This window comes from Panthera pardus, unplaced genomic scaffold (assembly GCF_024362965.1).
Source record: "Panthera pardus isolate Hobbes unplaced genomic scaffold, ASM2436296v1 HiC_scaffold_24, whole genome shotgun sequence".
NCBI classification, from domain to species: Eukaryota; Metazoa; Chordata; class Mammalia; order Carnivora; family Felidae; genus Panthera; species Panthera pardus.
The window spans coordinates 127,812,821-127,827,864 of record NW_026526810.1 but is presented as its reverse complement, the minus strand read 5'-3'; the positions used below and the strand labels follow the sequence as shown (position 1 = coordinate 127,827,864).

General features: G+C 55.5%; 1 protein-coding gene and 1 long non-coding RNA gene across 5 annotated transcripts in view; one reads left to right on the top strand and one right to left on the bottom strand.

The window, feature by feature from the left end:
• ITPK1 (inositol-tetrakisphosphate 1-kinase) overlaps positions 1-15,044 on the top strand; it is a 179,088-nt gene that overhangs the window by 129,543 nt on the left and 34,501 nt on the right. For all 4 annotated transcript variants that reach the window (XM_053889728.1, XM_053889727.1, XM_019462099.2 and 1 more), the window contains one exon: positions 325-442. In XM_053889728.1, coding sequence (XP_053745703.1) covers positions 325-442 — 118 coding nt within the window. The remainder of the gene's footprint in view (positions 1-324; positions 443-15,044) is intronic.
• On the bottom strand, positions 11,168-12,741 carry LOC109274482 (uncharacterized). The gene is made up of 2 exons (XR_002083634.2): positions 12,240-12,741; positions 11,168-12,030 (listed from the first exon to the last, which is right to left on the bottom strand). It is a non-coding gene; the product is annotated as an uncharacterized LOC109274482 (long non-coding RNA).

The window sequence follows — 15,044 nt, the reverse complement described above, 5'->3', positions numbered from 1 at the left end:
GATGGTCTTGTCCCAGCATTCCTAGTGAGAGCTCCGAGCCTGCCTCTGATTGGATCGACTCTGGTCACATGTTCTCTCCTGAACCAGTGGCCAGGGTGGAATATGCTGATTGGTCTGACCAATGTCATGTGATCTCGGTGTGGCTGAGTGCGTGGGGGCAGCTTCCCCAGACTGTGTGAACCCCCAGACGGAAGTCAGGGCTGGTGGAGGGAGGGGGAAGGGAGGGATGGATGAGGGAAGGGCACGTGGGATGGCATCTTGCGGAAGCCTCACGTCATCGTCAGTCCCCCACCTCCAACCAGAAGAGGTGTGTTTTCCTTTCAGGAATACATCGATGCGCACCCTGAGACCATTGTCCTGGACCCCCTTCCTGCCATCAGGACCCTGCTTGACCGCTCCAAGTCCTATGAACTCATCCGGAAGATCGAGGCCTACATGAAAGGTACTGACACATGTGGCTTGGTGCCTGTGGCCGGTGGCAGTCACAGGGAGGCCACTGCATGGGGTGGGAGGCGGGCGGGGGAGTGTCTGATCTTTTTAGGCCCTTTGGGACAGGTAGCAGTTGAATTCCGTGGGGGCACACATTCTTGGGAGGGCCCTTTTCTCTCCTGTGACCAGCAGAGTTAGGAAAGAAAAGCCCCAGGGTGCTCATTGGGAGAGAGAGTGGCTGCAACCACTTCAAGACGGTTTTGTTTTGTTGTCTTAAACCCACAGAGTGGCGATGAAGTGTCCCGATAACACAGTGGTTAGAGAGCAGGAGTGTGTGTAGAATAGCTGAGCAGCGGGCGGGGAAGGGGAGTTATGTAACTGGGCAAAGGAGACAAACAGAAATTGAAGGGCCTTTAATCAAACACATGGAGATGTGTAATGTGGCGGCTGGACCTCGTGGGGTACGCTCTGTTCTGGAGGGCAGGCGCCTCCCGCTTAGCTGCGGGAGCTTTTCCTGCCAGCCACATCCTCTTGTCCTTGAGGACTCATTCTCCCCACCTCCCTGGGCTGGGCAGCCCCAGAGAAGTGGGACTGCCTTCCTGAGGTGTTTATTTATGTGAGAAGGGCTTTTTTGGAAAGATTCGTGTTAACAGTGACTTAGTTCTCTTTGCCTGGTCCCAGCATTCCCTGCTGAGAGTTCTGGTTTAATTTTAAGGAAAAGTGCTTTGCCTGTGTCCTGGGCCTGTATGAAGGTATGAAGATTCATCCCGCCATCCAGATCATGAGTGTGGCCTGTCCGGGCTGCCTTGAACCCGGAACCCTAGTGACTTGGTCCGTTGTTGTTTTGTGTGATGGTGGAACCGGTGGGGACTTTGGCTTTGCCGGACCAGAGGCAGCCCGTCTGCAAGGTTATGCCTTCTTACATTCCTTCTTCCAGTGCTCATGAAGGTGGCCTTGGTCATTCTGCTTTGCAGACAGTAGTGGAGACTGAGAGCTTAGCAGATGGACTGACATCACACAGCCTGTGGGTCGCAGAGCCAGCATCCAGTCCGGTCTCTCCAACCCGGGCTCCTAGCTCCTAGCCCTTAAGCTTAACTTACATGTTCATGGCCAGAGGGCCCTGGATCTAACAAGCACCTTGTATGGAGCAGTCATGGACCTTGGCCAGGAGAGTTGGAACGTGCCCTGTGGAAGAGCTGGGTGTTGGACGTGGCTGTCCTGGAGGGGGTCTCGAGGCCTGTTTCCCTGGGTGTCTGGCATTTAGCAGGTGGCATAGAGCATGGGCTTCCTGGGTGGCCCCCAAATGCCAGGCTCTCTCAGCATGCCAGCATCCGTTTTCCCTTGGGCCTGGAATGGCCAGTGATGATGTCAATTTCCCTTCCCTTTGCATCGTTTCCCTGGGTCCCACTAGAACCCTCCGATGAGAAGGAAGATCCATAGGGACATTGTGGCTAAACTTTGCTTCTAGAAATCCTCCTCTTCTCAGGAGTTGTGGGCATTGGATATCAACTCTGTGAAGGGACAGGAGATGACTCCAGTCCTGATGAGAAGGCCCAGTTGGCGGGAGGAGTTGAGGTCAGCAGCCATGTCTTGTGTCAAGTCCATGAGAAGAGTGAGGCGTTCTAATGGGGTCAGGGAGGTCACCACTGAGACGGCTTTTTCAGAGCAAAGAACACAGGCTTTGGGGGGAGACAGACTGAGGTTGTATCTGAATCTGGGCTCTCGTTGCCATGTGGCCTTGACCAAGTCCCTTGACCTAGCTCTGCTTGTTTTCTGTAAGATGTTGGTAATAAGTGGTTTATCCACAGGGTCTGGGGTTGAGCTAATTGGGATGACATCTGATGAGCATGGGTCCTGGCTCATGGTGTCACCGGGAATGGCAGCTGTTGGCACAGCTCCCGTTACCCTAGCAGGGGCTGGAGCGTCTGGACTGGATCTTGGAGTCTCTCTCAGTGTTCATGCCTGGTGAATCAGGGCTGGGGTCAAGGGTGAGCCTGGGCCTGGACTGTGAGTGTGCACAAGAAGCAGGGCTGTCCCTGGTGGGCGAGACTGAGGGGGACAGCCTGGGGCTCCCAGGTCAGGCGGTCGTGTGAGCAGAGTGGGAGAGGGCCGCAGCGTGGGGGGCTTGTGTGTGACCTGCAGACCGCTGGGTCGGTGTGGGGGACTTGGAATGCCTTGTGCAGTTGGGGACCTCGCTCATGAGCAGCCACTGAAAGGGTGTGAGCTGGTGAGTGAAGGGTTCGAATACACCTGCGATCAGTGTAGGTGTGGCCTGGGGACAGGTTCTAATGGGCATTACCTATGTGCTGTTGTAAGGGTGCCCCACACCGAGCCACAGGTGCGAGGGCCCGGTGACCGACCCCCAGTGGGGAGGGAATCAGACCCCATGCTGCCGGGTCCGAGAAACCTCAAACTCAGGTGTCATCAGCTCGGGAGCTGCCTGCAGGGTTGGGGGGTGGGGAAGCCCCCTCCATGGCCAGCAAGAACGTGTTGACCAAACCCTCCAGGCAGGCTTGGTCCTAGGCCAGCAGGAATTGTTTTGTGGGTGGGCCATGACCGCTGCGCCCTGGATTTTCCTTATCGTGCACACCGAGCCGGGCTGGCATTCTTCCAGGAGGGTGGGCAGAAGCTGGGATTTCCTGGAGCCTTTTCCTGCCCCCATCCCCCCACGGCTGTTCTCGTGGAAGCACTGCGGGCTCCCACCTTCCATCCTCCCGGAGCGGGGGCTCCTCCTCCCTGCAGATGCAGAGAACCTTCTCTGGGAGGCACATCCCCGGCACTCCTCCGCCCCACTCCTGCTATTCCTGGAGGCAGCCTGTTAAGCGTACTGTAAATGGCCGTGATTACCCTGTAAGCTCCTCAGGCAATTTAAGCAGTCCAAGTGACGCAGAGCTTTCTGCGTGGGAAGAAGGGGCTGGGTGGAGACCTCCTTGAGGTGTCCTGTCCTTCAGCTGAGGTGGCTCTGTCTGCCTCGGAGAGCCTGGGCTGCTGCAGGGACAGACCCGGGGAGGCTGCTGAGGGGAGGTGGCCAGGGCTGCCCGCTCGGTGAGGGTGGGTGTGGCACAGGGGGGTGTGGGAGTGGAGGGGTCCACGCCCAGGCAGGCCTTCTGTCTCAACGTTCAGCGTCAGCTGTGCAGACAGGGGAGGCCTGCTGTCTGGAGCCCCTGGCTCCCCGTCAGACTACCTGGGTGGCATCTCGGTTCCGTGCTCCCAGACCTCACCCTCTTCTAATCCAGAGCCTGGAGGGGAGGCCATTTGGTTAGTGCGAGGGTTGCCGTAGCAACAGAGACCGGAAGTAACGGTGGCTTAAATCAGATGGGACTTGGTTTCCGTGTCATGGAAAAGCCCAGAGGGCGAACCCAGACTTCTTCCAGCTGATGGTTCTGTGATGTGGGCCTCCTGGTCCACAGTGGTGCTGCTGAGACTCCAGCCGTCACATCTAAGATCTAGACAAAGGGGTGGGGAGGCGCTAAGGAAAAGGAAGCAAGGGGAAACAGCCTTAGTTATCTTTAAGGAAAGGCCTGGAAGCCATACCATGATGCTCTGTCCACGGCCAGGACTGAGTCCCAAACTGAGCTGCAAGGGAGTCGGGGAATGTGCTTTCTGTTCTGGGCAGCCATGTGCCCAGCTACAATGTGCAAGCTTTGTCACTGTGGAAGAAGGGGGAGAACAGATTTGAGGGACAATTAGTCCATCTGAGACCCCTTCCTTCCTTCCTTCCTTCCTCCCTCCCTTCCTTCCTTCCTTCCTTCCTTCCTTCCTTCCTTCCTTCCTTCCTTCCTTCCTTCCTTCCTGGAAGTGGGTTGCTACATGGGGAATCCATGGGTGAATGATTCTTGGAATGACAATTTCTCCTCCAGGTAGCCAGAGGCTATGGCCTCAGCCTGTGACCTTAGCAGTAAGCTCCGTCCACACAGCAGCTCAAAGCAGTGTCAGGTCACTAGGCTTGCAGAGTGAGCCACCCCAGAGCGTTTGGGCCACAGGTTTCTCTAATAGATGACTGTTTCTGGGCAGGGTCACACCCACACCCCTTAGCCAGAGGCAACAGATGGCACTAACCTGGATCCAATTCAAACCAAGTGCAGGAACCTCCCAGAAATGAAACATTGCCTGGTGCAGGCTTGGGGACGGGGAGGGAGTGAGGGGAGGGAGGCTGGGGCAGTAAGTGGTGATTGCCCAGCACGTGTCTGCAGGCCTTTTCTCTCCCTACCACCTGCTTTGCCGCCCAGGGCCAAGATTTTGAGATGGAAACTCCGAGGCCCAGGCCTGGCTCTGCCACCCCAGCTGAGCAATTCTGGGCAAGGCTCTGGCTGGCTCCTGAACTGGCCAACGCAATACGAGAGCAAGCTGGGCTGTGATTGGATGACACAGGCTTGTCTTCTTGACCCCGGGAGTCAGGGGTGGGGTGGGGGCAGTGGCTGATGGAGGGTATCGGGACAGAGGGCTCAGGAGACCCTTCAGAGCTGATGACAGCTGTGGGTGATGGGTGACGTGCTCTGGAGGTGACAGATGGCCATCGGGACTCCAGGCCTCCCTGGAGAGGGAGGTGCACACCACGGATGGAGCAATTCTGCCTGTGGTTTTATGGGAAATTAATCAGGGCTCCTCTTGGAGTCCATTGGGAAGCTGGATTGAAAATGGAGTCATCTAGATGGCAAGTGAAGAGAAAAGAACATTCCTCAGAGCCTGGAGGAATAATTCCCCACAGAGCCTCGGTTGGGTGAGGGTGGCCAGCGGGGGAGGGGTGTGGTGGAGCTGGGGGGCGCACAGGCCTGTGGGTGTGAAAGAAGAGGCCAGGGAAGGGGCTTGGGGTCAAGGCTCGGGGCTCCGATCTGCCTGTGCTCCCTGCCTTGTGACCTGAGCAGGTCGCTTTCCTCTCTGAGCTTCCTCTGTCGGGGCTTGGGCACTGAGGCAGCCCTTCCTGCAGACCAGGCACTGTTCGAAGCACTTTAGCTAATTTAACCCTCGCAGTGACCCTATGAGAAAGGTTCGACACTGAAGTGCGTGGGCTTGTCAGTTCAGGCCACAGAACTACTTTGCGGGGCAGAGCTGGGATCTGAACTGAGCGCCATCCGTCTGTGCTCTCAGCTGCTGGTCCCTGAAACCCTGGGTGTACTGCTTGCTCCTCCCGCGCCATCCCCGACACGGACCGACACCCCGTCCCTGACACGGACTCACTGAGGCAGAGGCCTGGATGGACACAGAGAGGGGCTCTGCTGGGACTGCCAGCTGGTGGCACTCTTGGGTGCCCTCTGCTGTTCAGGAGGTGACACCGACCCCAGAAGGTCCCTGGGGCCCACTCCACCGAGAAATGAGCAGCTCTGCTTAAAACGGTCACTGAGGCTCTGTGCCCCAGAGTTCTGGAGGAAACGGGAGTCCTGTCTGTTCGGTTTGAGAGCAGCCACATACGGTGGTGGAAAAGAACAGACTTTGGTCCCGACAGACTGGGCTCAGCTCCCCTCATTGGGCCTGCGCAGTCACTGGTTCCCTCTGAGTCGTTTGCTCATCTGTACCGAGGGGTTGCCTTCACCTCCCTGGGGGCCAGTGTGCAGCGGGTCGGGCCCTGTTCGTTGTAGCGAGTGCGGGTGGCCCAGAGTTGGGTGTCCCATGCCGTCAGCTCCCTCTCCTTGGTCCTGCTGGGCGCCCAGGTTCTAGGCGGGAGGCATGTGGCAGAAACTGGTAGTGGGTGGCGGGGCCTGGAGTCGAGGACAAGGAGGACAGGAGTGAGCGCACCCCAAGGACTGTCAGCCCCGAGTCAGCCAGCTTCCAGCCTGATTTTGTGCAGGAGGCTGGAGTTTTGAAACAGCCTGCCAAATAAACACTCCATACGTATTGAGTGGGCTTCACAGGAGGCCTTACGGTGCCTGCCTGCCTGTGTCTCCCTTGAGTGTCAGCCAGCCTGACCCACAGCGCTGAGGCCAAGGGGACAGAGCACCAGGCCGGGCCTGGGAAAACCCCTGGAGCAGGTGGCTGTGCAAATGGCACAGCTTCTACAAGCTTGGGTGGCGGTGGGGGCTTTGGGTGGGTGCTTGGCTCCTGGTTTCCCTCCTGGACTTGGGGGCATGTGGGAGAAACACTGTCCTCATTTTTCATGTCGTCTGCTTCCTGTGACCCAGGTAGAGACCCCATGTTCAGATCGAGGCAGAGGGTCGCCAGAGCAGGATGGTGGGTAGAGCACCATCTGTGGGCCCGGCCGAGGTAGGCACCTTCCCGGCATTAGGTGGGGCCTGGGCCTGGACCTAGTGGCATTTTGGCGGTGCCCTGGTGAGCCTCCCTTTGTCACCTGCCAAGAGGAGGTAGATGCTGAGGATAGTACTGAGGACCATGCCTGGCCCTGGGCGGGCAGCTCCTCCTCTCCTCCTGGTGAATCCTCTCAGCAATGAGAAAGTGGAGGCTGAGAGAGGGGAGGGTTTCAGAAGTCTTCACGTCGAGCCCTGTGCCGACTCCAAAACTGAGCCTCCTTCCTACACCAGATGCATTTTGCAGCTGATTCTCTGAACCCCACCCATCTCCGTGCCCTCTGCTCGCCCTGGGTGGGGTCTGCTCCTGTCCTTGGCTCCGGGTCAGAGGCCACACCTGCCGTGCGGGCCTGGGGCCAGGGTTCACCTCTGCTGCTGTCCGGGCATCCGGCCCTGCAGGGACTCTGTGTCTCTCTCTGCTCCACCCACCTGCCTGCCGGCTCATCCTCAGCCCTCAGAGGTCCCCTTCTGAAGTGAGGCCCTGTATCACCCGCAGGAATCCTGAGGGTGTTGGCCCTGCCAGACGGGCTCACAGTGGAGACCGCAGAGCCCAGAGCACGGGAGGACTTCCCACTGGCTCACGTCTGCTCACTGCTTGTCCCCGCCTGCCCCCCACAGGCCTAGGCCTGCTCATTCTCTTCCCGCCCGAGAGCTGTTTCCTTTGTGTCTCCCCACCCTGGCCTACCTGCAGCGGGGAGATGACAGGTACCTTGGGGAATGCACAGACCCCAGCCTGCTCTTCAGCAGCCTCCATCTTGACACATTCTGCGTTCCAGAAGGCTGAGGGCTGTGCCCGGAGGGCAGCGGCCCCTGTTCCCTGGGGAAACAGACTCAGCTTTTGCCTCAGAGCTCTCAAGGTCCAGGCCTCCTAGTGCCGGGGCCCAGGGGCTGGTCTTACTGGGTCAGGGACGTGGAGATGCAGTGATTCCCTTTGTGGGGAGGGTGCAGGTGTCCCCTCACTTCTTGTTTTCTGCAGTTATACCGGAAGCCAGAGTCCCAGAGCTGGTATGGTCTGACCGAATGACAGCAGACCAGCACCCAGCTCCCCACCTTGCCTTCCTGCTGCCATGGCGGCCTGATAGGGGTGCCTGCCCCCTCCATGCTGGTGCTGACCTCTCTTTGGCAGTCCTCTGCCAAATTCCTCACTTCCTCTGCCACAGTCTAGGACACAGGACTGGAGGTTCCAAGGAGAGATTCCGGGAGTGAAGTGGGCTCTCATGGTGGCTGGTTTGCAGCCTCCCAAGGAGACTCAGGTCCGTTCTTGGAAAGAACTTTCCTGTTTGTGCCCTCAGAGCTTCTCACTGGACCTTCCAAGCCTTTGGGACTATAGCAGCCAGGCAGGGGCAGCCCCTTCCCCCACGGGTGCCTCCCTCCAGCTCCGTCTAGCCCAGTGTCTCTGGATGAGATACCAGGCTTCTTGCTCGTGTGCTGGCACACAGACCGCACTGTCTCCTCCTGACCCCGAGACACACCCCTCCACCCCTCCTGACTGACCCCACCAGGCTCTGATGGCTCCTCCAGGCCGGTCCTTTCTTCCCTGAATATGCAGGGCTTCCCCCCAGGGCCAGTTGGTGAGCCAGATGCTGTTTGTCTTTGAGACCCTGGCTCCCTTTTCTGGAGTTTCTTTCCCCTTGTTGTGATGACCAACCCCTGCAGACTTGAGACTCCCAGGAACCTGCCCCACATCCCCCATCACACTCAGAGTCTCCCAGCACCCACAATAAGAAATCTCAACGTCTTTTCCCTGAGACATAGTAGGGCAGACGGATACTCAAAACATACTTGTTGGTCACGTTGATCCGAAAGTATCAGATATTAGTCATTTACCCTTTAGTGTGAATGTAAGGCCCACTTTGTATCTTTCCAGCTGAAAGAGATCTTGAGCTCTCAGTGCCTCCAAAGCTGCTCTTCTCTATATCTTTAAGATGAGGAAAGGGACCCAGAGAAGTTGTAGAACTGAGCCAGCACCACTCAGTACTCTTTCCATGGGCCCCACACCTCTGTAGCAATCTCCTCAGAAGCGTCACGAGTCAGACTGCCTGGGTTCGGATGCTGTCTTTACATTAGCTGTGTGCATTTAGGCAAGTTATTTAACTGTCCCGAGCCTGCGTTTTCCTATCTGTAAAATGGGGACAATCATAGTAGCACCTTCCTCATAGGGTGGTTGTGAGAATGAAACATGATTATGCATTGAAGGCTTACTCAATAGACCGTAATTCTGGGTGACACTGCATAGTGGTTTCAGACCACACCATGTGCGTTGTGACCCTGCCAATCTTGAGTTCTTTCTCTTCGGTTTAGCACTAGATTTGTGCTGGTGAGCTGGATTGTGGGCCTTCCGACCCCCACGAGACCAGGCCCCTCCAGGGCAGTGCTCCCCTCTGCTTCCATCCTCCCCGAACACCCAGCCCCATGTTTGTCAATGCGTCGCCTGGGTTTATTTCCCCCAAACAAGAATTTTCAGGGTGACCCCCTCATGTAGCACACTCAAGGCTTTTGTCCTGTTTCCATTGCCTTTTTTTTTTTTTTATCAGTTATTATAGTTCTGTGGTTAAGTTCACATTATACAGTTTTTAGTGTAATTTTTTTTATTTTTAAGTAATTTTAGATTTACCAAAAAAGTTGCGAAAAATGGTACACTAAGTTTCCTTATGCCCTTCCACAGCTGTGGCTTGTGTCAACATCCATGTGACTGTGATACAGTTCTCTAAGCCCGGGAATTCACCTCAGTAGCAATGCCATTGATTAACAGTTTCACCAGCTTCCTCACCGCTGCCCTTCTCCTGGTCGTTCTTGTCTGTGGTCTCCTCCCATCTGGGGCAGGGCTTCAGGCTGTTTGTCTTCCGTGACCCGGGCAGGTTGGAAGAGCCCTGCCCATTTATTTTGCCAGCCTCACTTTGGGTCTATCAGATGTTTTCCAGTGTTAACGGGATTCGGTTTGACATTCTGCGTTTTGGGCAGGAACGCCACACCAGCAATGCTGCGCCCTCCTTTGCACATCCTGTCTATCAGGAGGGCATGACGTTGCTGTGTGTTCTATCTGGTTAACTGATCATTTGGTCGGAGTGCTGTGTGTCACGTTTCTCTACTGTTCATTTCTATTTTTCTCTGTAATTAGCAGTTATAACCTTTGCAGACACCCTGTTTCTCGTCATACTTTTGCCTGCTATTTTAGAACCATTGATGGTTCTTGATGACAAGTGTTGCTACTGTGGTACTTGCCAAATGGTCATTATATCGAATTTTTAAAAATAAGCATGCCCCTCTTCAAACCAGGGCTTTTGCAGACATCCATAAGAGGACACTTTGTGGAGCCCTAGCATATTCTCATTTGTAAGTAAAGAGAAAGGTGAAGATGAGAATTAAGGAAGAAGAAAGGGGATTGCATTGGAGAAAGTTCTTTGCCACAGGACTTCTCAGAGCCTTTAATATGTCACTTTAACTCTCGAGTCTTCTGGAGGGTGGTGTGATGAATTTCACCACTGATGGTAAGATATAGTGGTAGTTTATATCCCACAAATAGGGGGAAAGTGCTAATTAAATTGTGATACAGCATCAATGATGAGACACATCTCAACCTCAGAGATGGAAAATGAAAAAACATATGTCTTAGGGGCGTCTGGGTGGCTCAGTCAATTAAGTGTCTGCCTCTTGATTTCAGCTAAGGTCATGATCTCATGGTTTGTGGGTTCAAGCCCTGCATTGGCTCTGCACTGATGGTGTGGGGCCTGCTTGGGATTCCCTCTCCCTCTCTCTCTCTCTCTCTCTCTCTGCCCCTCCCCTGTTCGCTCTCCTCCTCTCTCAAAATGGATAAACACTTGAAAAAATTTAAGAAAAAGAAAAAAGAAAAAACACATGTCTTAGAATCAATGGAATATGGCAGTATTCGGCTTTCCCCCCCCAGTCGGTTGTAGGCCCTCCTGCTCCTCTCTGTAGGGCTTCTGGTGAAAGGCTTGCTCTGCCCACCACACTTTAAGAATCCCCAGACTGGGTGCTGCTCACCTCCAACTCTGCACAAACCTGACCTTGAATTCCCTCCATATCGACAGGCAGGGCCCTGGTTGTTGGTGACTCACTTCCCAGAGGCAGCTGCTTTTAACGGTGTGGAATCCATCCTTCTAGACCCTTCTCATACACATACAAATATATGTATGTACTTTAAAGAAGAAGAGAAGCAGAATCATACTACACGTGTTCTCATAAAACTTGTTTTTTTCCCTACTTAGTATGTATCTTGGCTTCTTTCCATGGCCCATGAAAGATGAGGGAGATAGGTCTGCTTGGCTCATTTTTGGTGGCAACATAATATTTCAGCACATGATTGATAGAATCATAATTTGCTTGATTATATTGAGCTCATAAGGACATTCCAGTTTAATTTTTTTTTTTTATTCAACCGGGCTGTAGTAAACATAGATTTTTGCATATTTCTCTAACATTAATTCCTAGAAGTAGAATTCCTCAGAGAGAGATTTTTGTAAACATTGCTCTCACATTGGCAGGTACCGTTGGATTGTTCTTCAAAAAGTTTGAGTAAATGTCACTCTCCTGTGCCCATCGTCCAGGGAAATGATACCTATCTTAATTGGCATTTCTTCCGTCATTGACAAGATAGAGCATCTCTCTTTTTTTTTTAATGTTAATTTGTTTTTGAGAGAGAGAGAGAGAGAGAGAGAGAGGAAGGGGCAGAGAGAGACGGAAACACAGAATCTGAAGCAGGCTCCAGGCTCTAAGCTGTCAGCACAGAGCCCAACGCGGGGCTCGAACTCACGAACCGTGAGATCATGACCTGAGCCGAAGTCGGACACTTAACCGACCGAGCCACCCAGGCATCCCTGATAGAGCATCTCTTTATACGCTTATTGGCCCTTTGCATTTCTTCTATGTGTGAGTCTCTTCATTTGCCCACTTCTCTGTTGGGTTGGTGGTCTTCTTCTTCTTGATTGGTTGCCATCCTTTCTGGATTAGGGAAGTTGTCTCCTTGTTTAAAATATAGACTGTTTCATCGATGGAAGCTTCATCTTTGCACTGGGGCCAAGCTAACATTTTCTGTTCTGCTTTTAGAATATGAGCTGCCAGAGAGAGCACTTTAAACATTATTTTTGAAACGTCTTGAAAACAAAAAAAGGCTGCTGCATTTTGGGAGCTGGAGCTGAGTGGGGGCAGCGAGTGTCTGCCTCGGTCCGGAAGGGGCCGTAAATCACTGGAAACAGCTGCCATGGAGTTAATCCACATTTTGCCAGCAGCCGTTTCCATCAGCTGGAATAGGGCTCAGGAATGTCCGTGTCTCTGCCTGGGCCCGTGTCTGGCTCCTCTGTTCCGGGGCTTTGTGAACGTCCCAGTGCAAACAGCACTCTGGGCCCTGGAGATGAAGCAGGTCATTAGCTAAGTCAGATGGGAGGAAACTGCTCATCCAGCTGACCAGGGCGGTGTCAGACCGGGAGATGTCCGAGCTGTGGCATTTCTTTCTCTTTGTCCCTGCCCACAAGCAACCCCCCTCCCTCGGTTTCGGGCTGATTCCACATCTTCCAGTGACTGCCCCCTCCTCCCGCCACCACCCCGACCACTCACCTGTAGCCAGAGAGCCCGAGGCTCAAGCTGCGGGCAGGGAGGTAGCAGCTGCGGCAAGGCCTTTGGGGCCCTCAGAGCCTCCAGGGAGCAGCGTAGGGGCTGCAGCCGCTGGTGAAGAGTGCCCTCCACCCACTGGCTCCAAACGACAGTCAAGTCAAGGACCCACGTCAGCGAGGCCGCCTTTGGAGAAGACTGCCAGGGAGTTTTCACTCCGCTGCTTCAGAAAGCTCTGGCCGTGGCTGAGAACACTGTCAGGCCTGTGAACGTTTCGTCTGTCTCATGTTCTCTCGGCCCGTTGCTGACGTCACTGTTTTTCTGATCCTGCTGGGGACTGACAGCTCACATCTGACCTTGTCTTCTGAGCCTGAGGATGCTGCTCGAAGCCGAGCGCTCTGCCGAGGGGAGAGTGGTGGCCTTCCGGGAGATGGCCCGCATGTTGGCTGCCGGTCCGCTTTAAGAGTCCCAGTTCTGTCTCGGTGGACAGATGGACGAGGAGGCTCCGTCTCCCTTAATGCTCAGCGTCAACGGCACTGTCTCCAGGCAGGAAAACGCAGGCGCGATGTTCTTCCACGTCCACTCCCTGCTTTTCCCTCTCCCCAGGGGCCTTGTCGGGCCATGCAGAGCAGTGCTGGGCTCACTGAGGTGATCTTAGACTTTTTAAAATGGTAGCCCTTCGAGTAACCGCACCAGTACTCAAGGTGGAGGGATGGCGGGATCTGTCACTTCGTACCTACCATGTGCCAGTTTCTGTTTGAAGTGTCTGTAGGTCAGTTCGTTTGATCCTGGCAGCAGGCCCACGGACAGGACTGAGGACTGTTCTTACCCCCATTTTACAGACCGGGAAACCAAGGCACGGAGGGGTGAGGAACTTCCTCAAGGCCGCACATACTCAGGCAGCCTGGGATATCCAATCACACAGTGTTGGGGACGCGTAGCCAGCTTGACGCCTCTCTAACTCCCTCTAGGCCCAGAGACCTTTAGTGGGACTGAGGAGAGGAGGGCAGTGAGGTTCCACTTAGGCTGCCGCGCTGAGGGCATGGCCGTGGAGCCAGGCTGCCTGCGTGGAAGCTGGCTCTGCCACATACTGGCTTTCTGCCCTGAGGACAGAATGTACCCTCCCGGGGCCTCAGTGTCCTTCCATGCACAATGGAGGTGACGGTCGTGATCTGTGCATAGCGCTGCTAGGAGAATCCCGTGAGTTGAGACCTGGCACTGGGCTGTGTGCGCCTGCCTGGGTCCACCTCTCGGTGGAAGGAGCCGCGTTGCAGGCCCGCGCAGCTTTCCGCAGAGCATAGCCAGGGCAGGCCTGCAGCGTTCTCGGCTCTAGGACAGGCCCCATGTGTACTGAGGTGAGCAAGGCGGTCCCCCAGGCCTGTCAGGGGTGACTGGGTACCAGGATTGGGAGGCACATGCTGGGGCGTGAGCCCAGAGGTGGGAGCTTGTGTGAGAGACTGAGCGAAACCCGTTTTGTCCAGAGCTCAGGGGTGGGTGTGGTGGGAGGTATAGGCAAAGCTTCCACCTGTCGCTCCTGCTGGGCCTCCCTCACCCCAGCTTCCCCCTCTGCTCTGTGTGAGCAGGAAGGAGACAGCACAAGCCCCCCCTCCTTGTCAGGAGGTGCCACTTCTCCCCTCCCTTCCCCTGCTGCTCCCCTCAGGCGTCCTGGGGAGGAATGCCGCCCGGGCCCGACCCTGTGCCCGTTAGCCTCCCGGCCCCTGCCTGGTCTGTGTGGTCGGTGACCTGGGCAGAAGGAGCCCTGGCGGGCCTTCCCTCACACCCACTGTCCTCACAGGCCCTTTGAGGTGTCACGCCCTTCCTTCCCTCAGCTGCTCTGGATAAACTGGACTGATGAGCGGCACCCAGTCCTGCCTGCCTTTCAGGGACGCGGTTCCCTGTGGGCCGCTCTCCCTGTCAGCCTCGATTGCCCTCTGGCTCCAGCTGAGCTCCTCGGTGCCTGGGCAATGTGAGCAGGGCCCTCTTTCCTCTCTTGTCCCACAGCAGCTGCTGGAAGAGGGCACCCCTGCCCTGTGCCTAGTAGTCCTGGGACAGTCCTAGCTCCTGAGGAGCCCTCAGCTCTGTCGTAGGTTCGGCCTGGACCCTGGGGTGTTGGCTGGACCTCGGGGAGGAAGGAGAGCAGCCCCAGCTGTGACTGGTAACAGCGGTGAAGCCATGTCTCCTGCTGCTTATTGCTTACTACCTGTGGTCCCGGCACGGTAACTCACGGTGTCTTAGTTAGTCCTCCCAGTGGTCCTTGGTGTGGTAGCTACCGCTGTTATCCCCATCTTGCAGATGTGGAAACTGAGGCACGGAGAAGCAGCTCAGGGTGAGCCAGGGGCCCTAGGATTGGAACCCAGGCGCTTGGCCCACTAGGGCGTATACCCATAGGCTACGAGGGACCGGCTAGGAGGATGAGGAACCGCTTCTCCTGGGACTGACCCGGAGTCCCGGCAGATTTCCAGGTGGTTTCCATGAGTCAGGCTCCCCAGTCCCCACATCCCCAGGGCATGCCGGCTTCGAGGGCTGCAACGGTCTTAAACCAAACAAAACATATTGTTTCGGCTTCATCTCATCCGAGGCTATGAATGGTGTGAAGATACGCACGATGATGTCACTGCCGTCCAATTGTTTCCACCCTTTTGAAGCGCAACTCAAATCCCCCCAACAAATCCAAGGGGCCCTCAGGGTACAGGGAGAGGTGAGTCACCTGCCATAAACAACGCAGAATGAACTGGGGAAGTAGGTGTTCAGGGACAGAGAGGACAGCTCAAGGGACCATTCGTAGGCATAACTGGCGGGAATCGGCAACAA